Source organism: Schistocerca piceifrons, chromosome 5, assembly GCF_021461385.2.
Source record: "Schistocerca piceifrons isolate TAMUIC-IGC-003096 chromosome 5, iqSchPice1.1, whole genome shotgun sequence".
Classification (NCBI taxonomy): Eukaryota; Metazoa; Arthropoda; class Insecta; order Orthoptera; family Acrididae; genus Schistocerca; species Schistocerca piceifrons.
In genome coordinates this window covers 115,170,815-115,190,085 of record NC_060142.1, presented here as the reverse complement: position 1 = coordinate 115,190,085, position 19,271 = coordinate 115,170,815, and the positions used below count along the sequence as shown (strand labels likewise).

Below are 19,271 nucleotides of genomic sequence, written 5' to 3'. Positions count from 1 at the left end.
CAATTAAAAAAAGACGGAGAGGAATCGTCTCATTAGCGAAACAATGGCAAGAGAGTGCTATTTGTTGTTACTTACACTGCTGCTTTCTTTGATAATGATCAACAAGAACCAAATAATAGACTTCATATGATAGAGAAGATGTTCTGAACGACAGTTTAGCGAAAATTTTTCTCCGTTTGAAAATCTTTGCAGGTGCCTCTTTAGTACATTACATTCTGCACAGAAATTAGAATTATCTTAAATTTAAAAATCTAGTCAATTGCTGTGCTTCATTTCTGACTGTATCACTATTAGGCATAAGAATAATACGAATATAAACATGACATGATATGTATATTCCTCCGCATTTGCTTTTGTCTCACTGTAGTTTCGTAGTTTATTAGGCAGACAGGATTTAAATGAGATAGCAACAAACACGAAACAACACATGGCAAAATGTTTATATTCGTATTATTCTTATGGTGAAGAGAATACTGCATGCGATTCACAATTCATAAAAGTTCCTATTAGCAACCATCTCTTCTCACAGGTAGGAAAAAATTCAGAATGTAGAGTTGGCCATATTGACAAACATCCCAAACAGTCTTGCCAGTCGGATATTTGTAGTACATTGAAATGCTGCTACATTCGAAGATGAACTATACGGAATTTGTATTTACTTCGTTGGATAATGTATGAAAATGCAGCGGTCGAAACTCGGGACGGAGAAAAAAAGCTCATCTTCGCCTCTTTTTTTTTTTTTTTTTTTTTACTGATGCAGAGCTTTTGGCGCCAGTATTTATCTTTGTGCCTGCAAAGCATGCGTGTGTGGTGCTACATATATTCGACGGCAGAGGTTAATTGTGGCGGCACCTACCAATATTTTTCAGAACTTCTTCTTGCTTTGCATTCGATAGTAAGCTTCAGACGGTTTTTTGGATTACATAAACTGGGAAAAAAGTGCGGCTTAGATTCGAGTAAATACGGTATGGATGGCTGTAGGGGCAGCAGGGCTCAGTACTTCTATAGGGGACTTCCAGTGACTTGTTGAGTCCACACCACATTGAGTTGCTGCACTATGCTAGGCTAAAGGAGGTCCAACACATTATTGGAAGGTATCACATGACTTTTGTCACCTCAGCTTATTATAGAAGATAATTCTAGTAATTTAAAATACTTTCCAGAAAAGTTGGAATGCGTAAATTTCATATGGTGTAGGTCACCATTCTCAAATATAGGTATTAGCTCATAGGATTTTGCATGTGGCAAACTGTAGTGCTAACATTAACAGTGCCCTCATGAAAATTAATTGTACCAGTGAAATCAAAACACTTGAAATGGGAAGCTGAATAATAAATTTAAGTGGAATTCACTCTAAATAGTAACTTGACATTCCCAGATAAGTGCTACATGTCACCCAGTAAATGTATTGGAAATAAAATAAAAATTTAAAAAATTGAGAATAGAAAAACATAACAGATTGAAACAATCCACCTTTGTCACAAATTTCTTCCTTCTTCTTGATGGTTTTACTGTGAAATTCATGTGACACGTGCTTCATAAATTGAATACACATATAATGGAAAATCCAGGATGGAATGAAACAATATTGTGAGAAGGAAAGTTGCTACTCACCATATAGTGGAGAAGCTGAGTTGCAGATTGGCGCAACAAAAGACTCTCACAATTAAAGCTTTTGGCCATTGGCCTTTGTCAACAATAGAATATCTCTCTCTCTCTCTCTCTCTCTCTCTCTCTCTTACACACACACACACACACACACACACACACACACACACAAACCAGTTGCCTGAGACTGCAGTCATGTGTGAGTTGCGGTTGTGTGAATGTGTTTGTGTTTGCAAATGTGTGTGTATTGTTGATGAAGGCCAGTGGCCAAAAGCTTTAATTGTGAGTGTCTTTTTGTTGTTCCTCTCTGCGACTCAGTGTCTCCGCTATATGGTGAGTAGCAACTTTCCTTCTCATAATATTAATTACACATATAAGGTACAAACAGCAAACAGGAGATAGTTGTACGTAGCATAATTTTTGCTGTACTGTACCATATGCAGAAAAGATGACATTGCAGTAATATAGTGAATTCATATGTGTTAGGTACCAAATTATTTTCTTGATAATTTTAAGACGTATATGTATTTTATCTTTCTTCCTCACTCATTCTGTCAGCAAACATTACACCCCAACCCCCCACCCCCTCTCTCCCTTTCTGCCTGCCCTTTCCTATGTCCATCTCACGTATGTCATTAAAAACGTTGATACATTTTACTCTAAAATAACATTTGCATTAAAATTTTGGTAGTGTTTATTCTTCTAACTGCAGCCCATACCAAGATATTCATATCTTGATATTGTGTCCCACTGCAGGTGGAACGTACAAATTTCAGATTGATGCCAGTTCACTCACTACTCCATTGGCTGTTGCATATTTGGTCACTAAGGACCTGCCAACGGTAATAAGCCTAATAAAGACTTTCTCAAGTATCAGCAATAACAGCAATACAGATGTTGGAGGCTATTTCTTGTTGGGTGCTATGACTTCTAAACGTATAAAAATAGAAGCGAAAGAAATTGTCAACATTATGCAAGTAAGTCAAACATAAAAATTATACATATGTGTATGGGCAAAACTGTCCTTATGGAAGATTAAAATGTAAATTTAAATAACTGAGAAGGCAAGGCAAAATGAAAAATAATTTAACATGAAATAATGTGATACAATTAAATGGGAATGGAAAGCAACATGAAATGTAGGAAATAGGAAAAAAATGGCATCATATGTAGTACAAGCTGTAAAACACCTATGGCACACAAATGCAGTTAAACTCCTTCTTAAAACTTCTCTCGGGGCCCATATATTTTTCCTTCAAAGGGTATTTTTCTTAAATAGGGATTTAAAACCCTTGTACTGAAGGAGTGACCAGAATGTGAATTCAAACTTTTCAGGTCATGTAAGTATACATTAGTTCCAAGCTTTCATATACTTGAAACTAAAACGCAGTTTAGCATGATCTCAAGAGGTTTCTGCTTCTGTGGCACGTCTAAAATCAGCAACGGGTATTCTGCTATAATGAATCATTAAAAAAGAAGAAGATATTGTTTTTACAAAATATTGTTTTATTCAGTAAATGTTTGGCATAAATATGATGCAAGTTAGAGGTAACTCCTTAAATAAAATATTTTGTTTTGTCGGAGGGTAGCAGAGGGAGGGGGAGGGGAGGAGGAGGAGGAGGGGGGGGGGAGGAGGAGGAGGAGGACAATGACGATGATAATGAGAGCAGCTTGCTTCTTTTTTTCTGTATTAGTAATTGTCATTCCAGCTGATTGATGCAATAAGAACTCGTGAAAAATAGCTCTTATTAGTGTCACGTCTTATCTGTTTTAGCTTGTTCCTTTACAAGAGAATTTCACAGCTTGCTTATGTCCATCTGGGGCATGGAAGTTGTAACATAACATGTATGCTGCTGAGCTGTCAGCCAACTAAAAGTTATCGAGCCATAGTATTGTAAGGTTGGCTCTGCTAGTGAGGCCAAGTTGATGGAGGGCAGCTGGGCTGTCGCAGTAAGGCATTCAGTTTCAGGGAAGCGAGCGCCCAGCTAATCGGTGGTTTTCCTCAGGCCACAGAAGTTGAGGGACAACTGTTAGTCAACTGAACATCGTGGCCTGAATGTAAATGGTTTCATATATGGCAGCACATCCACAATATGACAGAATGTGACTACTTCCAAATTTGATAGTTATTCACAGTTTCATCATCGCATAAAACTAATCACATCAGCATATTAACAGCAATGAGGTGACTGTATTGAGACATTAATATTATGAATGTCACAAAAACTACAGAAGTTACGTAGTCACATAAATTAATAATCTTATGGAAAATTATTAAAAATTAATAACCACCGACTGTTTCATTCGGTCTTGATAAACAGTGTGTTGAATGGTAGCTTAGGGCTCTAGTTACCAGCACTGAAAGCCACACATTTTATTTATTGAGTTATTATGTATTTTATATTTTTAATTATATAAATGTATTGGACCATCATATTATCCGCAGTTACAGAGCAGCTGGATCCAGCATGCCAATACCTCTCCCTACTTAACCATCTAATATATTTCTAGATTATTACTAGATTCTGTTTAATTAAATGTTAATTCACCCTATATGAAAGACACACATCATTTGAAACTGGTAATTTGCATATAATATTTGTTACCACAGCTGAATGCAGCATAAAAAGAGGCAGCTATTGAGTAGGCGAACTTTACTGTTTTCTTAATTCCTACTCACTAGGCAGTTGCCCTGACCACCAAGCCATCTGGACATAGTGGTCATTGCAACTGCACGGACTACCCTAGCACACCTCCTGTCAGATCCAAATTCTCAGCTTATCCATACACTATTAATGTAGTGCCACTTGCCCATTACTTACAGTATGTCACCAACTCCAGTAAAAGTTCGAGCCTGGTGTGCATCTGCACTGAAGAGATCGTTGGCCATCTTGCCTGAATTATATGTATATGTGGTGTCTGTTTTTTTGGACTTTCTGTTTTTAGGACTGCTGTTTGTGAAGTGTTGGCATAAGAGCCAACACCGTGTAGCTAGAGGAGGCCGAAATGCACGCTTTCAGCTCACGCAGATTGGCGTGAGGTCTGGAACATTACAAGGAAATGAGAACTTGGAAAAACGGACGTAACTGGTAGAATACTTAACTTTAATCCAGAAGTGGTGTACATCAGTCTGAAGGTACAGGCATCACAAGTTAAATCTCTATTGATAATGGCGCCTTGCTAGGTCGTAGCAAATGACGTAGCTGAAGGCTATGCTAACTATCGTCTCGGCAAATGAGAGCGTATGTGCAGTGAACCATTGCTAGTAACGTCGGCTTTACAACTGGGGCAAGTGCCAGGAAGTCTCTCTAGACCTGCCGTGTGGTGGCACTCGGTCTGCAATCACTGACAGTGGCGACACGCGGGTCCGACGTATACAAACGGACTGCGGCCGATTTAAAGGCTACCACCTAGCAAGTGTGGTGTCTGGCGGTGACACCACAGTTTGACCACAAACTTAAATGGTTACTGCATATAAAGTAGGTCAAGGCAACCTTCATGAGTATACTAAACTCCGTACACTTCCTCAGAAACACTTATTGGGGAGTAGATTGAAAAACTCTAGTAAAGTTTGACCAGTTCTTAATTTTAACCTGATTAGACTATGGATATGTTGCTTGCAGGTCAGCAGCACCTTCCGTTTTTGGCCAGCTAGCCCCTGTGCAGCACAGTGGAGTCCACCTTGCAACTGGAGCTTTCCACACGAGCCCTGTCAACAGCCTTCTTGTTGAAGCAGATACTCCACTTTTAAAGATGCGTCACCAACAACTCTTAATGAACTACGAGGTTAAGATTTACTGTAGGCCAGAACATCCCTGTTACATGATGCTTTTCCAGATCCCCAACATAAATATTATTATGAATAGCTTTAAAAACTGGGAAAACAGTAGCAATTAGGCTAAAAGATATGCACTGGAAACCCTTTTTTTCTCCTGCAATAATTTGCCCACCGACCATATTTACTCGAATCTAAGCCACACCTGAAAAATGAGACTCGAAATCAAGGAAAAAAAAATTTCCCGAATCTAAGCCGCACCTGAAATTTGAGACTCGAAATTCAAGGGGAGAGAAAAGTTTTAGGCCGCACCTCCAAATCGAAACAAAGTTGGTCCATTGTAATATGAGACACAATTTAGGTCGAATGAATGACGATACAGTAGTTTGGTTCGAGTCGTAAGATTAGGAGTTAAGCTTTACCAGGTAGCCATTGCTATGCGTCAGGCGCTCCGTCAATATTTATACGGGTACCCTCCCTTTTTCACGTGCTTTGTTTGGTTTGAATTGATTGCTTATTTTTCTTTGATCTGATAAGTGCCGTTTTCTTTGTTATAGGTGTTCACGTCACTCTAAGTTGAAAATTCATTACTGTACTGTGTCATGCATTGTTTGTTGCATTCTGATAATGAGTGTTTACAACCTGTCGCCGCTCATGGCTTGGTTTGCTTTTGTGCGCGCTACCACTGCTTACAAAAAAAAAAAAAAAAAGAGAGGAATCGTCTCATTAGCAAAACAATGGCAAGAGAGTGCTATATGTTGTTACTTACTCTGATGCTTTCTTTGATAATGATCAACAAGAACCAAACAATAGACTGCATATGATAGAAGATGTTCAGAACGAGAGTTTAGCGAAAATGTTTTCTTTGTTTGAAAATCCTTGCAGACACCTCTTTAGTACATTACATTCTGCACAGAAATTAGAGTCATCATAGATTTAAAAATCTAGTCAATTACCGTGCTTCATTTCTGACTGTATCACTATTAGGCATCAGAATAATACCAATATAAACATGACATGATATGTTTATTCTTCCGTGTTTGCTGTTGTCTCACTCTAGTTTCGTAGTTTATTAGGCAGACAGGATTCAAATGAGATAGCAGCAAACACAAAAGAATACATGGCAAAATGTTTATATTTGTATTATTCTTATGGTGAAGAGAATACTGCATGTGATTCACAATTCATAAAAGTTCCTATTAGCAACCATCTCTTCTCACAGGTAGGAAAAAATTCAGAACGTAGAGTTGGCCATATTGACAAACATTTCAAACAGTCTTGCCAGTCGGATTTTCATAGTACATTGAAATGCTGCTACTTTCAAAGATGAACAATACGGAATTTGTATTTACTTCGTTGGTTAATGTATGAAAATGAAAATGCAGTGGTCGAATCTCGGGGCGGAGGAAAAATCTTGTCTTCCACTTCTTTTTTTAAAATTTATTTACTGACGCAGAGGTTTTGGTGCCAGTATTTATCTTTGTGCCTGCAAAGCGTGCCAGTGTAGCGCTACACATATTCGACAGCAGAAGTTAGTTGTGGCGGCACCTACCAACATTTTTCAGAACTTCCGCTTACTTTGCACTTGTTTCTAAGCCGCAGGTGGTTTTTTGAATTACGAAAACCGGAAAAAAAGTGTGGCTTAGATTCCAGTAAATACAGTAACCCACAGATGGCAGTCCCCGTATAGTGTATTCTTCACCCTGTAATGTGAATGGATTTGTGGTGTGGAGTCAAGGTTCACACAGACCCTAATATTCATTACTGTAGGTTCTATTGTGTCATTCACATTTATGCAACTTGTAGTCCAATATTGACAATGGCTCCAAGGTTGGAAAGAAAGCCGGATATGCATTTATTGTTCAAACAGATTTTGGCCTTGCAGCTTGTTATCATTGAATACATACCACAATATTTCATCTAGTCACCTGCTAGTCATCCTCAGGTAAGCCATCAAAGACTGATGAAGACATCTTCCGTGCCACAACATATAGCATGCTCTGAGTATACCACACATACTTCAGAATCAAGTTGGCAGACAGACCACATTACCCGGTGGAAGTGCCTTCTCTGATGGAATCGTGGAACTCAGCTGTCCTCTATTACTGCTCATTCCAGCCATTGACACACTCTGTTGTCTTTGATTAGAGCAAATTGTGGAGATGATATGGTTCCGTGCACTATCATCTGGTAGTTATTACACTTAATCAGATTTTCCACCATGTGATCCATGGATTCTTTAATTATGGAGTCCCAAAAAGATGTTGCTGCAGTGAGAATCATTATATCATCATACTCCATTGAATGTCTGGTGGAAATATGATGTTCAGAAATAGCAGACTTGCTTGGTTGCCAAAGGCAAGTGCAGCATTGATGTTCAGTGCAGTGGTCTGACATATGTAAGCCGTACCACATTGACAAGATATTTTGTAAATTCTAATAAATCATTCTTCACCGACTCCGGAAGATCTGCAGTCTTAGATGGTGGGCAGAAAACTACCATCACCAAAATTTACAGAGGATTCTTGCTGTCTTAAACAAAATGTTGCCCATAAAGGGAAGAAAAGCTAAAGATTTTGCTGGTGTATTCTCCACTTAAACTGCTCCCCAGTTCTTTGTTTTTAACTTTAGTACCCTGTTAATCTGCCAGGTCGAGCATCCATTATCCCTGAACACTGTCTTTAGGTGGGTGAACTCTATAGGCAAACTATCTAGATCTTAACTGTGTGAACTTTGTTTGAATATGTTTTAAGCACACTCAAAGCTTGTAAATATAAATCAGTATAAGTGTGATTATGATAAACTGAATGCCCCAGACAGCCATAATTCTTCCATATGACCAAGACATCCAAGAAAGGTAGACAAGACTCTTTCTTTCTTTCCATAGTGAAATGAATATTGTTATGGATTGATGTGATGTAGAAACTTCATTAATTTGTCTCCTCTATGAGGCCACACTTTGACAGTATCATCCATGTACCTCCAAAATACTGTTGGTTTCATTAGATAGCTGATTGAAGCAGCCTTTCAGTGAAATACTCCATAAAAAGATTAGCCACCCAGGCAGACACAGGGCTACCCACAGCAACCCAGTCAGTCTGTTCAAAATAATATTGGTTGAGGAAAGAGCAGGCTGAAACAAAGCAGTAATGCCCACCTAAAGCTTACTACCAATCAGTGCCAAAGGATCTGCAAGAGGAACCTTTGTATAAAAAGTGATACCAAACAAAAACTAACTAAACGGTATGAATTGCTTAGCCAGAGACCCCCCAGCCTATTGATAAGGTCAGCTGAGTTGCACTTGTGATATGAGCATGTGCCCCTGATCTCAGCAAAGAAGTTAGATGTTTTGCTGAATCATATGTGGGAGCTCCAATGTTGCACACTATTGGAGATTTTCCTTATGAATTTTTGGAAGGTCATACTGTCTTGGTGGTGCAAAACCATGTGGTCTTAACCTCTTGATGAAAGGGGTTTTCTGCCCACCATCTAAGATTGCTGACCTTCTGGGGACAGTGAAGGAAGATATGTTACTGCAAAAGGCCAGAATTTACAAAATACCTTGCCAGTGTGGTATCATTTACGTAGGTCAGATGACATGCACCTTGAAAGAATGTTGCACTGAACATCATTGCTGCACTCGCCTTTTGCAACCAAGCAAGCCTGCTGTTGGTGAACATTGTATTTCCATTGGACATTCAACGGGCTATGATAAAACAATGATTCTGCCCACAGCAACATGTTTTTGGACTTGATTATTAAAGAAACCATGGAAATATGTATGGTAGAAAATCTGATGAAGTGTGATAGCAGCCACCATCTCTAATATTTGCTCTGTTCGAGAACTACAGAGTGCACTGACAGCTACAGTGAGTGGTAGTGCAGAGGACAGCTGAGTTTTGCAGTTCTACCAGTGAAGATGCTGCTGCCAGATAGTGTGGTCCGTCTGTCAACTTGATTTCGATGCCTGCACAGAGTACCCACAGTGCTCTACATATTGCGGAATGGAGGACATCTTCATCAGTCTTCGATGGCTCACCTTAGGATGACTGCCAGGTACCCTGTAGAAATATCATGGGATGTATTGAATGATGACTGACTGCAAGCCCGAAATTTGTTTGAACATTCAGTTCACTGGAAAAATTTTAAAATTCACATACCTATTTATTGACAACAATGTTTATGAACAATACTCCCTTCCCACTGTATGCAGAATCTACACAGCAGAAGTCGTGTCAAAATGTAGAGTTCTCACACAAATACAACCTAAACCTGCTAGAAATATTCTCTTGTTCAGTGGCTCACTCATTAGTTGGAAGGTGACTGAAAATTTATTCACTGTCTCATCCTTTGGTCTCTGCCATTGATCTCTTATATGACATCAACAGCACAGGATCCTCTGTGGCATTCTTCTGGACACTAAACCATATAGGCATTTCAGGCAGTGATTGTGTTGATACATTGCCTAATGAAGCCTCTCCAGTGGATCTGCTACCAATACAAATCCCAGAATCTGACTTGTGTACAACTGAGGTGAAGCATTTGGGAGGACGATGGTTCAAAACTGCGTCCGGCCATCCTGATTTAGGTTTTCCATGATTTCCTGAAGTCGCTTCAGGAAAATGCCGGGATGGTTTCTTTGACAGGGCACGGCTAACTTCTTTCCCTAACCTGATGGGAGTGATGACCTCACTGTTTGGTTCCTTCCCCCAAATTGAGCAACCTGACTTATAGGTACATCTTAACTTCATTGTCTTACAAGAATGAGGAGAAGAGTGAGTGACCAATATGTGAGCTACCAAACTCTGAACAATAAAGGCCTCCACCAGGAAGAGGAGAATGTCAATTTGCCCCAAACAGAAAGAAGCTTTAAGCCTATGTCACATACATCTGTATCTGGACACACACACACACACACACACACACACACACACACACACACACACACACACACACACCGAGATATATGCTATGACAAGAGAAACCTCCTTGCTGCATTTGAGGTGTGATCCTGACAGTTCACCATGTGATTGAAGCATGTTGGTCTACAGTGTAGATTACATCTTGATGAATCATCATCTCAGACTGTAGCTGACAATGCAACGGAAATAGCTCACATAGTAACTTTCCTTTGTGAAATTGGATAGTACCACTTGATTTAAAGTCTTCATGTTAGTAGTTGATTCATGGGGTGGAATTGGAATTCGGGAAGTGACACCATCTGTTGACTGTTTTGCTTGCCTTTTCTTTTTATGATATTTTCTCCTATTGTCTAAGCAGAGGCGGCAGTGGGGGGGGGGGGGGGGGGTCAGCAAGTAAATGGAATAGCAGAATACATAGTCTTCCCCAGCTCTTCTTCAGGAGGAACCTTTTATCTGCCGTGAGATCACTGATGTTGCCTCTTCATTGATAAATGAACAGGTATTGTATAGCTTCTATGAGCTGCAGCAATTCTTGGTTAAACCTTTCTGGTCATGACAATGAGAGAGTCAGTTGCTCAGTTTTCGGTGCACTGCGCAGCAGTAGTGGTTGTCATTCCATATCAGCCACAGCTGTTCAGCAAAATACTTAGAAGGAAATCATTAAGAGCTGTCATTAAAATGGTGCCGTAGTGTGTGTTCGGTCACTTGTGCATAGAATATTTAGCATTAGATCAAGTGTAGGGAATGTCATTCAAGAGGGAATAATTTCTGAACCCAAGGCATTATTAGAATCTCATGGCATGATTTCATTATTTGATCCCATTATCACTATTGATAAAGGAGTTTATAGTTGCTTCTTATCCTGTTGTACATACTGCACTTCATCCACTGATCACTATATGCTATTAATTAAGAAACAATTTAATGGCAACAAACAGAGGTATAATCCTTGACAAAGTAAGGCAGGAGACACCTTAATACTGGCAACTGTGCTATGACTATGATTTCATTGCAAAATTGTGTGTGTATGGCATTCCAGCACAGCAGCACTTCATTTTTCTTGAGAAAAAAAGAACACACACACACACACACACACACACACACACACACACACATTGGAAAGCAGTAATAATCTTTGAACTATAAACTGCGAATAGGTGTGACTCTGAAAATAATAGGCCACATGCTACCCTAAAAATGAATGCAGCAATAATACTGCTGGGATTGTTGCAGTGCAGGACAATCCAGTCATAAATGTCAGTTCTGAAAATAAATCAGGAATTTTGTTAAATAACATTAACTTAAATTGTGAGAATAAAGAACTTGCAGAGCTGAGAGTTACCTCAACAATGGAGGCTACAAGACAGACAGTTGGTCATGGTGGACCAGTAACAGTGGAACTAAGTCAGTTGGTTTGAATACATAAGTGGAATGAATAATGTTCTTAGGCAACAAAAGGATGATCTTAAATAGCAAAGTGACAATGATACTAAGCAGCAAACTGCCAAAGTTGCTAATCTCATGGTGGATCGGGTCAAAGAAATAAAGAAGAATTTCAAGAAGCATTATAAAAGCCACAAAAGGAACTCATCAGTGTGTTCCTATAAAAACATGATGATTTACATAATGAAGATTGTGTGTCGAATAAAATGGCACTCGATCAGGTGGAAAATAAAATCAGTGCAGGTATCATGATAGTAAAGACGGATTGTTCACAGCTCAAACAGCCAATCATTAAAATGTTATTTGGTATATTGCAACAATGCATGGATCTGGCCACAAAAGTTGAATCTGTACAGCAATCCACTGTAGATGAAAGTGCACTAGAAGAAAAAAATAAGTGAAACTGTACAAGAGTAACATTTTGTTTTCCTGAGTGCAATGCTAAACAAGAATGTTGATAGCACTATTGAGGCATGGAAGTTTCATGAGTTCAAACCAAATCAAGGATTATGCCCAATTGCTTTCATGCACCAGTTCGGAAACACTTCTTGAACATTGCATTCTGAGAAACAGTGTACTGATATGTATGTGAGCAATTTGAAAGAGAGTGCATATATGTGAGTCATGAGAGTCACTAATAGCTACAATAATTTCAGTGAATGCCAGGCAGCCCTTTTAAATAAATTTTGGTGGTTTGAATGAAAGTGGACAGTCAAGTCAAAATTATTGACACCACAGTGACTCCACCATTCAAGAATTTTTACAGAGGTACATATGTTTGGCAGAGCCTGTCAAAGACACAGAACTCATATAGATTCTTATACAGCAATTACCACTGCATGCCGTGAGAAATTAATCTTTGCAAGTACGAAGACATTGATGATGTACATTTTTCAGAGATCGAATTGCATCTCTCTACTCCGAAAAAAGGTGGTGTAAGAATAGTTACTGTGATGTAAGAAATGACAAAATAAAACCCTGTGAAATGAGCATTGTAGTGAACAGAACAGCAGAGCACTGAGTCGGTTGAGTGAGCCTAACAAATCAGGAAGGCATGATGACCACATACAACCATACAATAAACTGCAGGGATATCGTCTTGAATCGAGGCTTTGGATCGATTGCCGCAACATAGAAGAAATCATGATGTTGTTCCACTTCAGGATTCACAGGAATGCAACCTAAATACTAAAATACTAAAGGAACTGAAGACAGGGACCCAGAAGGCGTTGAACATCTTGAAGTGTCTCAGCAACGGGTCATGGGGAACAGATAGGATGTGTCTGCACCAATTTCATAGGCCCTTCATGTAATTGCAGCCGGACTATGGGTACTCGGTGTATGGATCAGCGAGGCCTTCTTACCTGAAGATCATTGACATTGTACACCATGAGGGGTTCAGACTGGCCACTGGCACTTACAGGACAGCCCCATACTCAGTACCTCTTCAGAGGCTGGTGAACTCCCACTTACCAAACAGTGGCAACTTCTCATGGTGCATCCGGTGTGTCAATTCCTCACTACTCCCTCTTCCCCAGCATACCATACCATCGCTTGCCCAGCTATGGAACGCCTCTTTATCACACACCCCCAGGCAGTGGGCTATTTGGGATCTGCAGGATATGTGTGCTAGAGTCCCTAGATATGGGGCGTGTAGAGGCTCAAATCTAGGATTTTAGCTGGCTGCCACCTTGGTTACTGCAGAGAACCAGAGTGATTTTAGATTTAGTGCAGTACAGAAGAGATTGCACTCCTGCTTATTTTTTAATTCATTCTTTTATGCCATCTCAGCTGTGTACCAGAACTCAGTAGCAGTATTTACAGATGGGTCTAACTGGGGAGGGGGACTATGTTGGTTGCTCTGCTGTTTTCCTTTGTTGTGTTCTCAATTTATGATTGTCTCATGCGTTTACTGTATTTGATGCCGAATTAAATGTGATCTTGCAGGCACTCGAGCAAATGAGATATGTTTCAGGTGCTAAATTCCTTGTTTGTTTCAATTCACTAAGTGCTCTTTGCTCTCTACAACCCTTTTGTGCAGCAGATAAAATAGTTCAGAACATCCTGGTTGCCGTCCTCAAACTACAAAGTCTGGGGAAGGAAGTGTCTTTTTGCTGAGTGCTGGGGCACATCGGTATCGGGGGAAATAAAAGGATGGATGTAGCAGCCAAGGAGGCATCTCGCAGTCCTCAATTAGTTCGGTGTGCCATCCCCATGCATGCTATTGTCTCGCTGTTACAGAGCCATGCATTGATGGGAGGATGAGTGGCTGGAAGTAACGGACAATAAACTGTGTCTAGTAAAGTCCATTAACGTGGCCACGGGGTACCTCAATCCGACCACTTTGGCGGATGAGGTACTCATTATTTGTCTTTGTATAGGCCACAGCCCTATGATGCATGGCTTCTGCTCACTCCGGCAAGAGGATCCTTCAATGTGTGGTGCTTCTGATGTACAGATCACTGTGCATCACATATTATTAGACTGCATTTTATTTTCAGGCAAGAGAGCAGCAGCAGATTTGTCAACATATCTGTTCTCTATTTTAAGATTTTGTGATACGTCCAACTTGTTTCCTAAAATTATAGGCTGCTGTTCTTAATGTGGTAACAGGGTGTCTGGCTGAGCCATATTTTTTGTAAGTGGTCAGCCAGTTACATTTCCCTGTGTCATTATTTTAGATTCTCTGTCATTTTACTTATGTTTTAATCCTCAATATAGCACCATTCACCCTTTCTCCATTGTCTTAAGGCCTGTGTGATAGCATGATTGTATGGGTCGACATGAGTGATTTAGGAGTGAATGAGTGAGTGTCATTTTGTAGATTTACTCCTTATTGCTTGATAAATTCTTAGCCACTTAGCCATTTTATTCATATTAGTTTCTTTTAATTCTGCGCTAGTGAATTCCCAAAAAAAAAAAGCGCGCGCGCACACACGCACACACACACACACACACACACACACACACACACACACACACACACACAAAACTTGGTTGTAAGTTAGTGATCAGGAAGCAATGTTTGGACCTAGGCCATGGCTCTGCTGCTCCATGGATCAGATGGGTTCCCTGCCAGAGGTAGCGCGGCACTATTTTCCATCATAAACCAAATCTAGGCTGCATTGGCAGTTTCATAGACTTGAGCTATTCACTTTATTTTTCTCAGAGAAGGATTTGATTCCTGCAGTATGTGGTTTCTCACTTTCAAGCCAGAGGTAAGATGCACTGTAACATCCCTGATTAGAGACTCCATATAGTTCTACCTTCACAGACATTTGAATATGCAATTCCTACGTAATCCTTGTAGATTGATGGTCCAGTCTACATATGTCCTCACACATTGTGCTATAGAAGCAGGTCAATATATTTGCTACATTATAGACAAGAATTATTGTAATAAACCAATGAAGGGATACCAGTTGAAAAGAGCAGACACCTAGCTATGTGACAGACAGTTATTTAGATCAGTGTTTTACCTTGGGGGGGGTGTGTATTCCAGGGCAAAGGTATGAATTGAGAGGCATGCACAATCATTCACATCTTTGATTTTCCATCCCCCCCCCCCCTTTCCACCAAATTTGATTATTGTCTTTATGGAGATGAACTGTAGCAGCAGCAATTATTTATAGGATCCGTGCGAAATTTGGTGGAGAGAATCAAGAATATTGTTGGTGTTTCTGAGGGAGACAGGTTCTCAAGAGAATGATTATCTCAGTGATTTGTTATAAGAGCATAAAGAGTCTATGTTGGCATATAAGGAGGAAAGCTCTTAAGACTGTATGTCTCTGCAGGACATATAAAGCAGGAAGATATCCTGTGCAAGTATATGTTATATTGATCTTGCAGCCTGTTAGGACCTTGTTATGTTGTCATTCCTTTTTCTCTCACCTTTCAGGCTTTCAAGGAAGAAAGTATATTTATTTCCAGTGCAGCAGCAGACGCAATATATTATCAGCTGCAACGCCACACAAGAGATTTACATGACTTGAAAATAAACAGAAACATTATTTATCAGTTGGTGAGAAGTGATACAGATCCCTCAAAAGAATCAAACAATCATATGTTGCATCCGGTATGTTCATTTATTTTATTATATTGATGTTGAATATCAAAATAATTTGAACTTGAACATATTTTTTTTTTTAATTCCTCAAGGTTAATCATATGTGAAGCATTATATTTGTTAGCATATGCTTTGAATAATGATATAGCCATTATTTCATTTTCCCGATGAATCAAAGAAATGTGTGTTTGCTCTTAATTTATTTGTACTTTTCTATGTTTGTATTCCATTTATATGTAACTTACTTGTTCTTTTCTGTAGCTGAAATAAGATAAATTTTAACACTGTATCAAAAATAAAATCCACCTGACAACATAAAAAATTATTAGACAGAATTTTTGTCTGTGATGGATTTAGTTTTAATAGTTTTCATCCATTCCACACTAAAAAGTCTTTCCCATACAGGCTGATCTCATGTGGGCAGCACATCTGTTGTGACCAGCAAATCCTTTCCCATTATGGACAGGTACCGCACTCCAAACCAGTCTAGAAACAGATCTCCCTTGCCAGTTTCTCATATTCTAACCCCCCTCCCCCCCCCCCCCCTTCCACACCAGGAGGCTCACAGTTTTTCGGGAGTTCGTGCGTGGCACACATGGACCCCGAGATACTGCAGCCCATTCGTCCTTCCCTGGATGCATTTCCTTCTCTGTGTCGCTGCCTCCCTGCCCTCAATCCTGCCCTGTGCCCCCTCCTCCCCCCTCTGTGTTCTTACTTATGTCAGCCTGGCTACCCACCTGGTTTTCTGTATTCCTTGCAGTTTTGAACCCCTTGCATTTGGTCCCTGTTTGGGGTTTGACACCCCCTCCCCCACTTCTAAATTTTTCTCTTTCTTCAATGAGCCATTTGGGGAAGAACTCCATCCTAGCGTCTATGTTGTAGGTTCCTTTCCCCCTCCCCCCCCCCTTTCTTTCCCTCTTCCTTCTCTGCTGTCCCTGCCCTGCAAGGTCACCAGCATGTGTAGTGGGACTGTTATGTACTCATCTGATGAGCCCTGTGACAGCACAGGGATCACACTTCTGATACCTGGGCTGTTGCCTCCCATGGGTGCCTAGGACTGGTTGCTTATCATTTCAGAGTATCAGAACTCACAGCAGTGGCCACCATGCCAGATGGCCCTTGCTGTGACTGGGTGGCGCCCATGGGGATAGCCTCTGATCAGTGTAGGTGGTATCAAGGCAGATGCGTTTTGCATGAAGCATATCAAGCTCCAAAAAGTCTGATCATTCCCATATGGCCATCTGTTTGATTGATAACAGATCATTGACTGCTGCTTCTTATGATCCTGTGTCCTCCACTTCCATGGCTACACCCTGGGAGGAGGGCCAGGCTTGCTAGCTTGGGGCTTTCCTTACTACCTGGCCTGTAGTAGGATGGCAGGAACACATTCACCACCACAAAGCCATATTTTTTGTAGAAAATATTGAAGACAAGTTTGCCGAAGTGGAATGTCTCCGTAAGATGCGGTTAGGTTCCCTGTTGATCAGAACTTATTTTGCCACCCAATCTGCAGCTCTGCATGCTTGTGATCATGTTGATGACGTCCTTGTGTCCATTACACCTCACCAGTATCTGACTATGGTCCAGGGTGTCATTTTCCATAGGGGCCTTATCCTTCGAACCGATGAGGAACACTGGGCCAGTCTGGAACAATGGGACTTTCAGTTTGTTTGGTGTGTGCAGAAAGGCCGTAAGGACAATCACACCAATACTGGCACCTTAATTCTGGGTTTTTGAAGGAGATACCCTCGCAGAGCAGGTCAAGATTATGTGTTACCAGTATGACTTGAAGCTGTATGCCCCACCACCCATGAGGTTCTTCTTGTGCTTGGGTTTTGGGCATTTCTTTCCGTTGTATGGCAGACCCTGTATGTGGTGATTGTGGACACTGACACAATTGGGGACAGCCCTTGTGTGTCCACTACCAGTGTGTGTAATTTATCATGACCATCACTCTCCATGCTCACCAGATTGCCCAGCTTGTAAGAAAGAAAAGAAGATACTAGAGTATAAGTCCATAGATCGTTTATCTTACACTGAGGCTTATCAGAAATTTGACCGACTGCATCCTGTGTCGATGACTTCTACTTCTGCCTCTGTATGTCCTTCCCCCCTTCTCCTTCTTCCTTACCCCAGCCCCTTCCCCTTCTATTCTCCCCCTCCCCTGCAGTTCCCACACTCCACCCTCCACAAATGACTCCTGCCGTCTGGGTTCAGAGGTCATCCTCAGTTCATATAGGCGGTTGGCGGAGTTGGTGAAGGCGGAAAGCCTCGCTCGCGGGGTGGAATCTGAGCTAACTATTTGTAGTATCGTTCCCAGAACCGGTCGCTGTCCTCTGGCTTGGAGCCGAGTGGAAGGCTTAAACCAGAGGCTCAGACAATTCTGCAGAAATCTGGGGTGCAAATTTCTTGACCTCCGCTATCGGGTAGAGAAATGTAGGGTCCCCCTGAATAGGTCAGGCATGCACTACATGCAGGAAGTGGCTACAAGGGTAGCAGAGTAAGTGTGGAGTGCACATGTGGGTTTTTTAGGCTAGAGAATTCCCTCCCTAGGCCCGACAAGACGCCTCCTGAGACGCGGCAAGGTAGGAGTAGGCAAAATGCAACAGGGAATAACATCAATGTGCTAATAGTAAACTGCAGGAGTGTCTATAGAAAGGTCCGAGAACTGCTCTCATTAATAAACGGTCACAATGCCTACATAGTACTAGGGACAGAAAGTTGGCTGAAACCAGATGTAAACAGTAATGAAATTCTAAACTCAGATTGGAATGTATACCACAGAGACACGCTGGACAGTGAAGGGGGAGGCGTGTTTATAGCGATAAGAAGTGCAATAGTATCGAAGGAAATTGACGGAGATCCAAAATGGGAAATAATTTGGGTGAAGGTCACGGTTAAAGCAGGTTCAGACATGGTAATTGGATGTCTCTATAGGCCCTCTGGCTCAGCAGCTGTTATGGCTGAGCACCTGAAGGATAATTTGGAAAATATTTCGAGTAGATTTTCCCACCATGTTATAGTTCTGGGTGGAGATTTTAATTTGCCGGATATAGACTGGGAGACTTAAACTTTCATAGCGGGTGGCAGGGACAAAGAATCCAGTGAATTTTTTTTAAGTGCTTTATCTGAAATCTACCTTGAGCAGTTAAACAGAGAACTGGCTCGTGGTGGTAACATATTAGACCTTCTGGTGACAAACAGACCTGAACTATTTGAAACAGTTGACACAGAACAGGGAATCAGTGATGATAAAGCAGTTACTGCATCGATGATTTCAGCCATAAATAGAAATATAAAAAAAAGGTAGGAAGATTTTTCTGTTCACCAAAAGTGACAAAAAGCAGATTTCAGAGTACCTGATGTCTCAACACAAAAGTTTTGTCTCAAGTGCAGATAGTGTTGAGGATCAGTGGACAAAGTTCAAAACCATAGTACAATATGCGTTAGATGAGTA

At 40.7% G+C, this 19,271-nt stretch overlaps 1 protein-coding gene across 2 annotated transcripts in view; it reads left to right on the top strand.

The window, feature by feature from the left end:
- LOC124798044 (leucine-rich PPR motif-containing protein, mitochondrial-like) overlaps positions 1 to 19,271 on the top strand; it is a 175,122-nt gene that overhangs the window by 89,343 nt on the left and 66,508 nt on the right. For both annotated transcript variants that reach the window (XM_047261265.1, XM_047261264.1), the window contains exons 9-10: positions 2,365 to 2,585; positions 15,647 to 15,823. In XM_047261265.1, the coding sequence (XP_047117221.1) occupies positions 2,365 to 2,585; positions 15,647 to 15,823 (398 nt within the window). The remainder of the gene's footprint in view (positions 1 to 2,364; positions 2,586 to 15,646; positions 15,824 to 19,271) is intronic.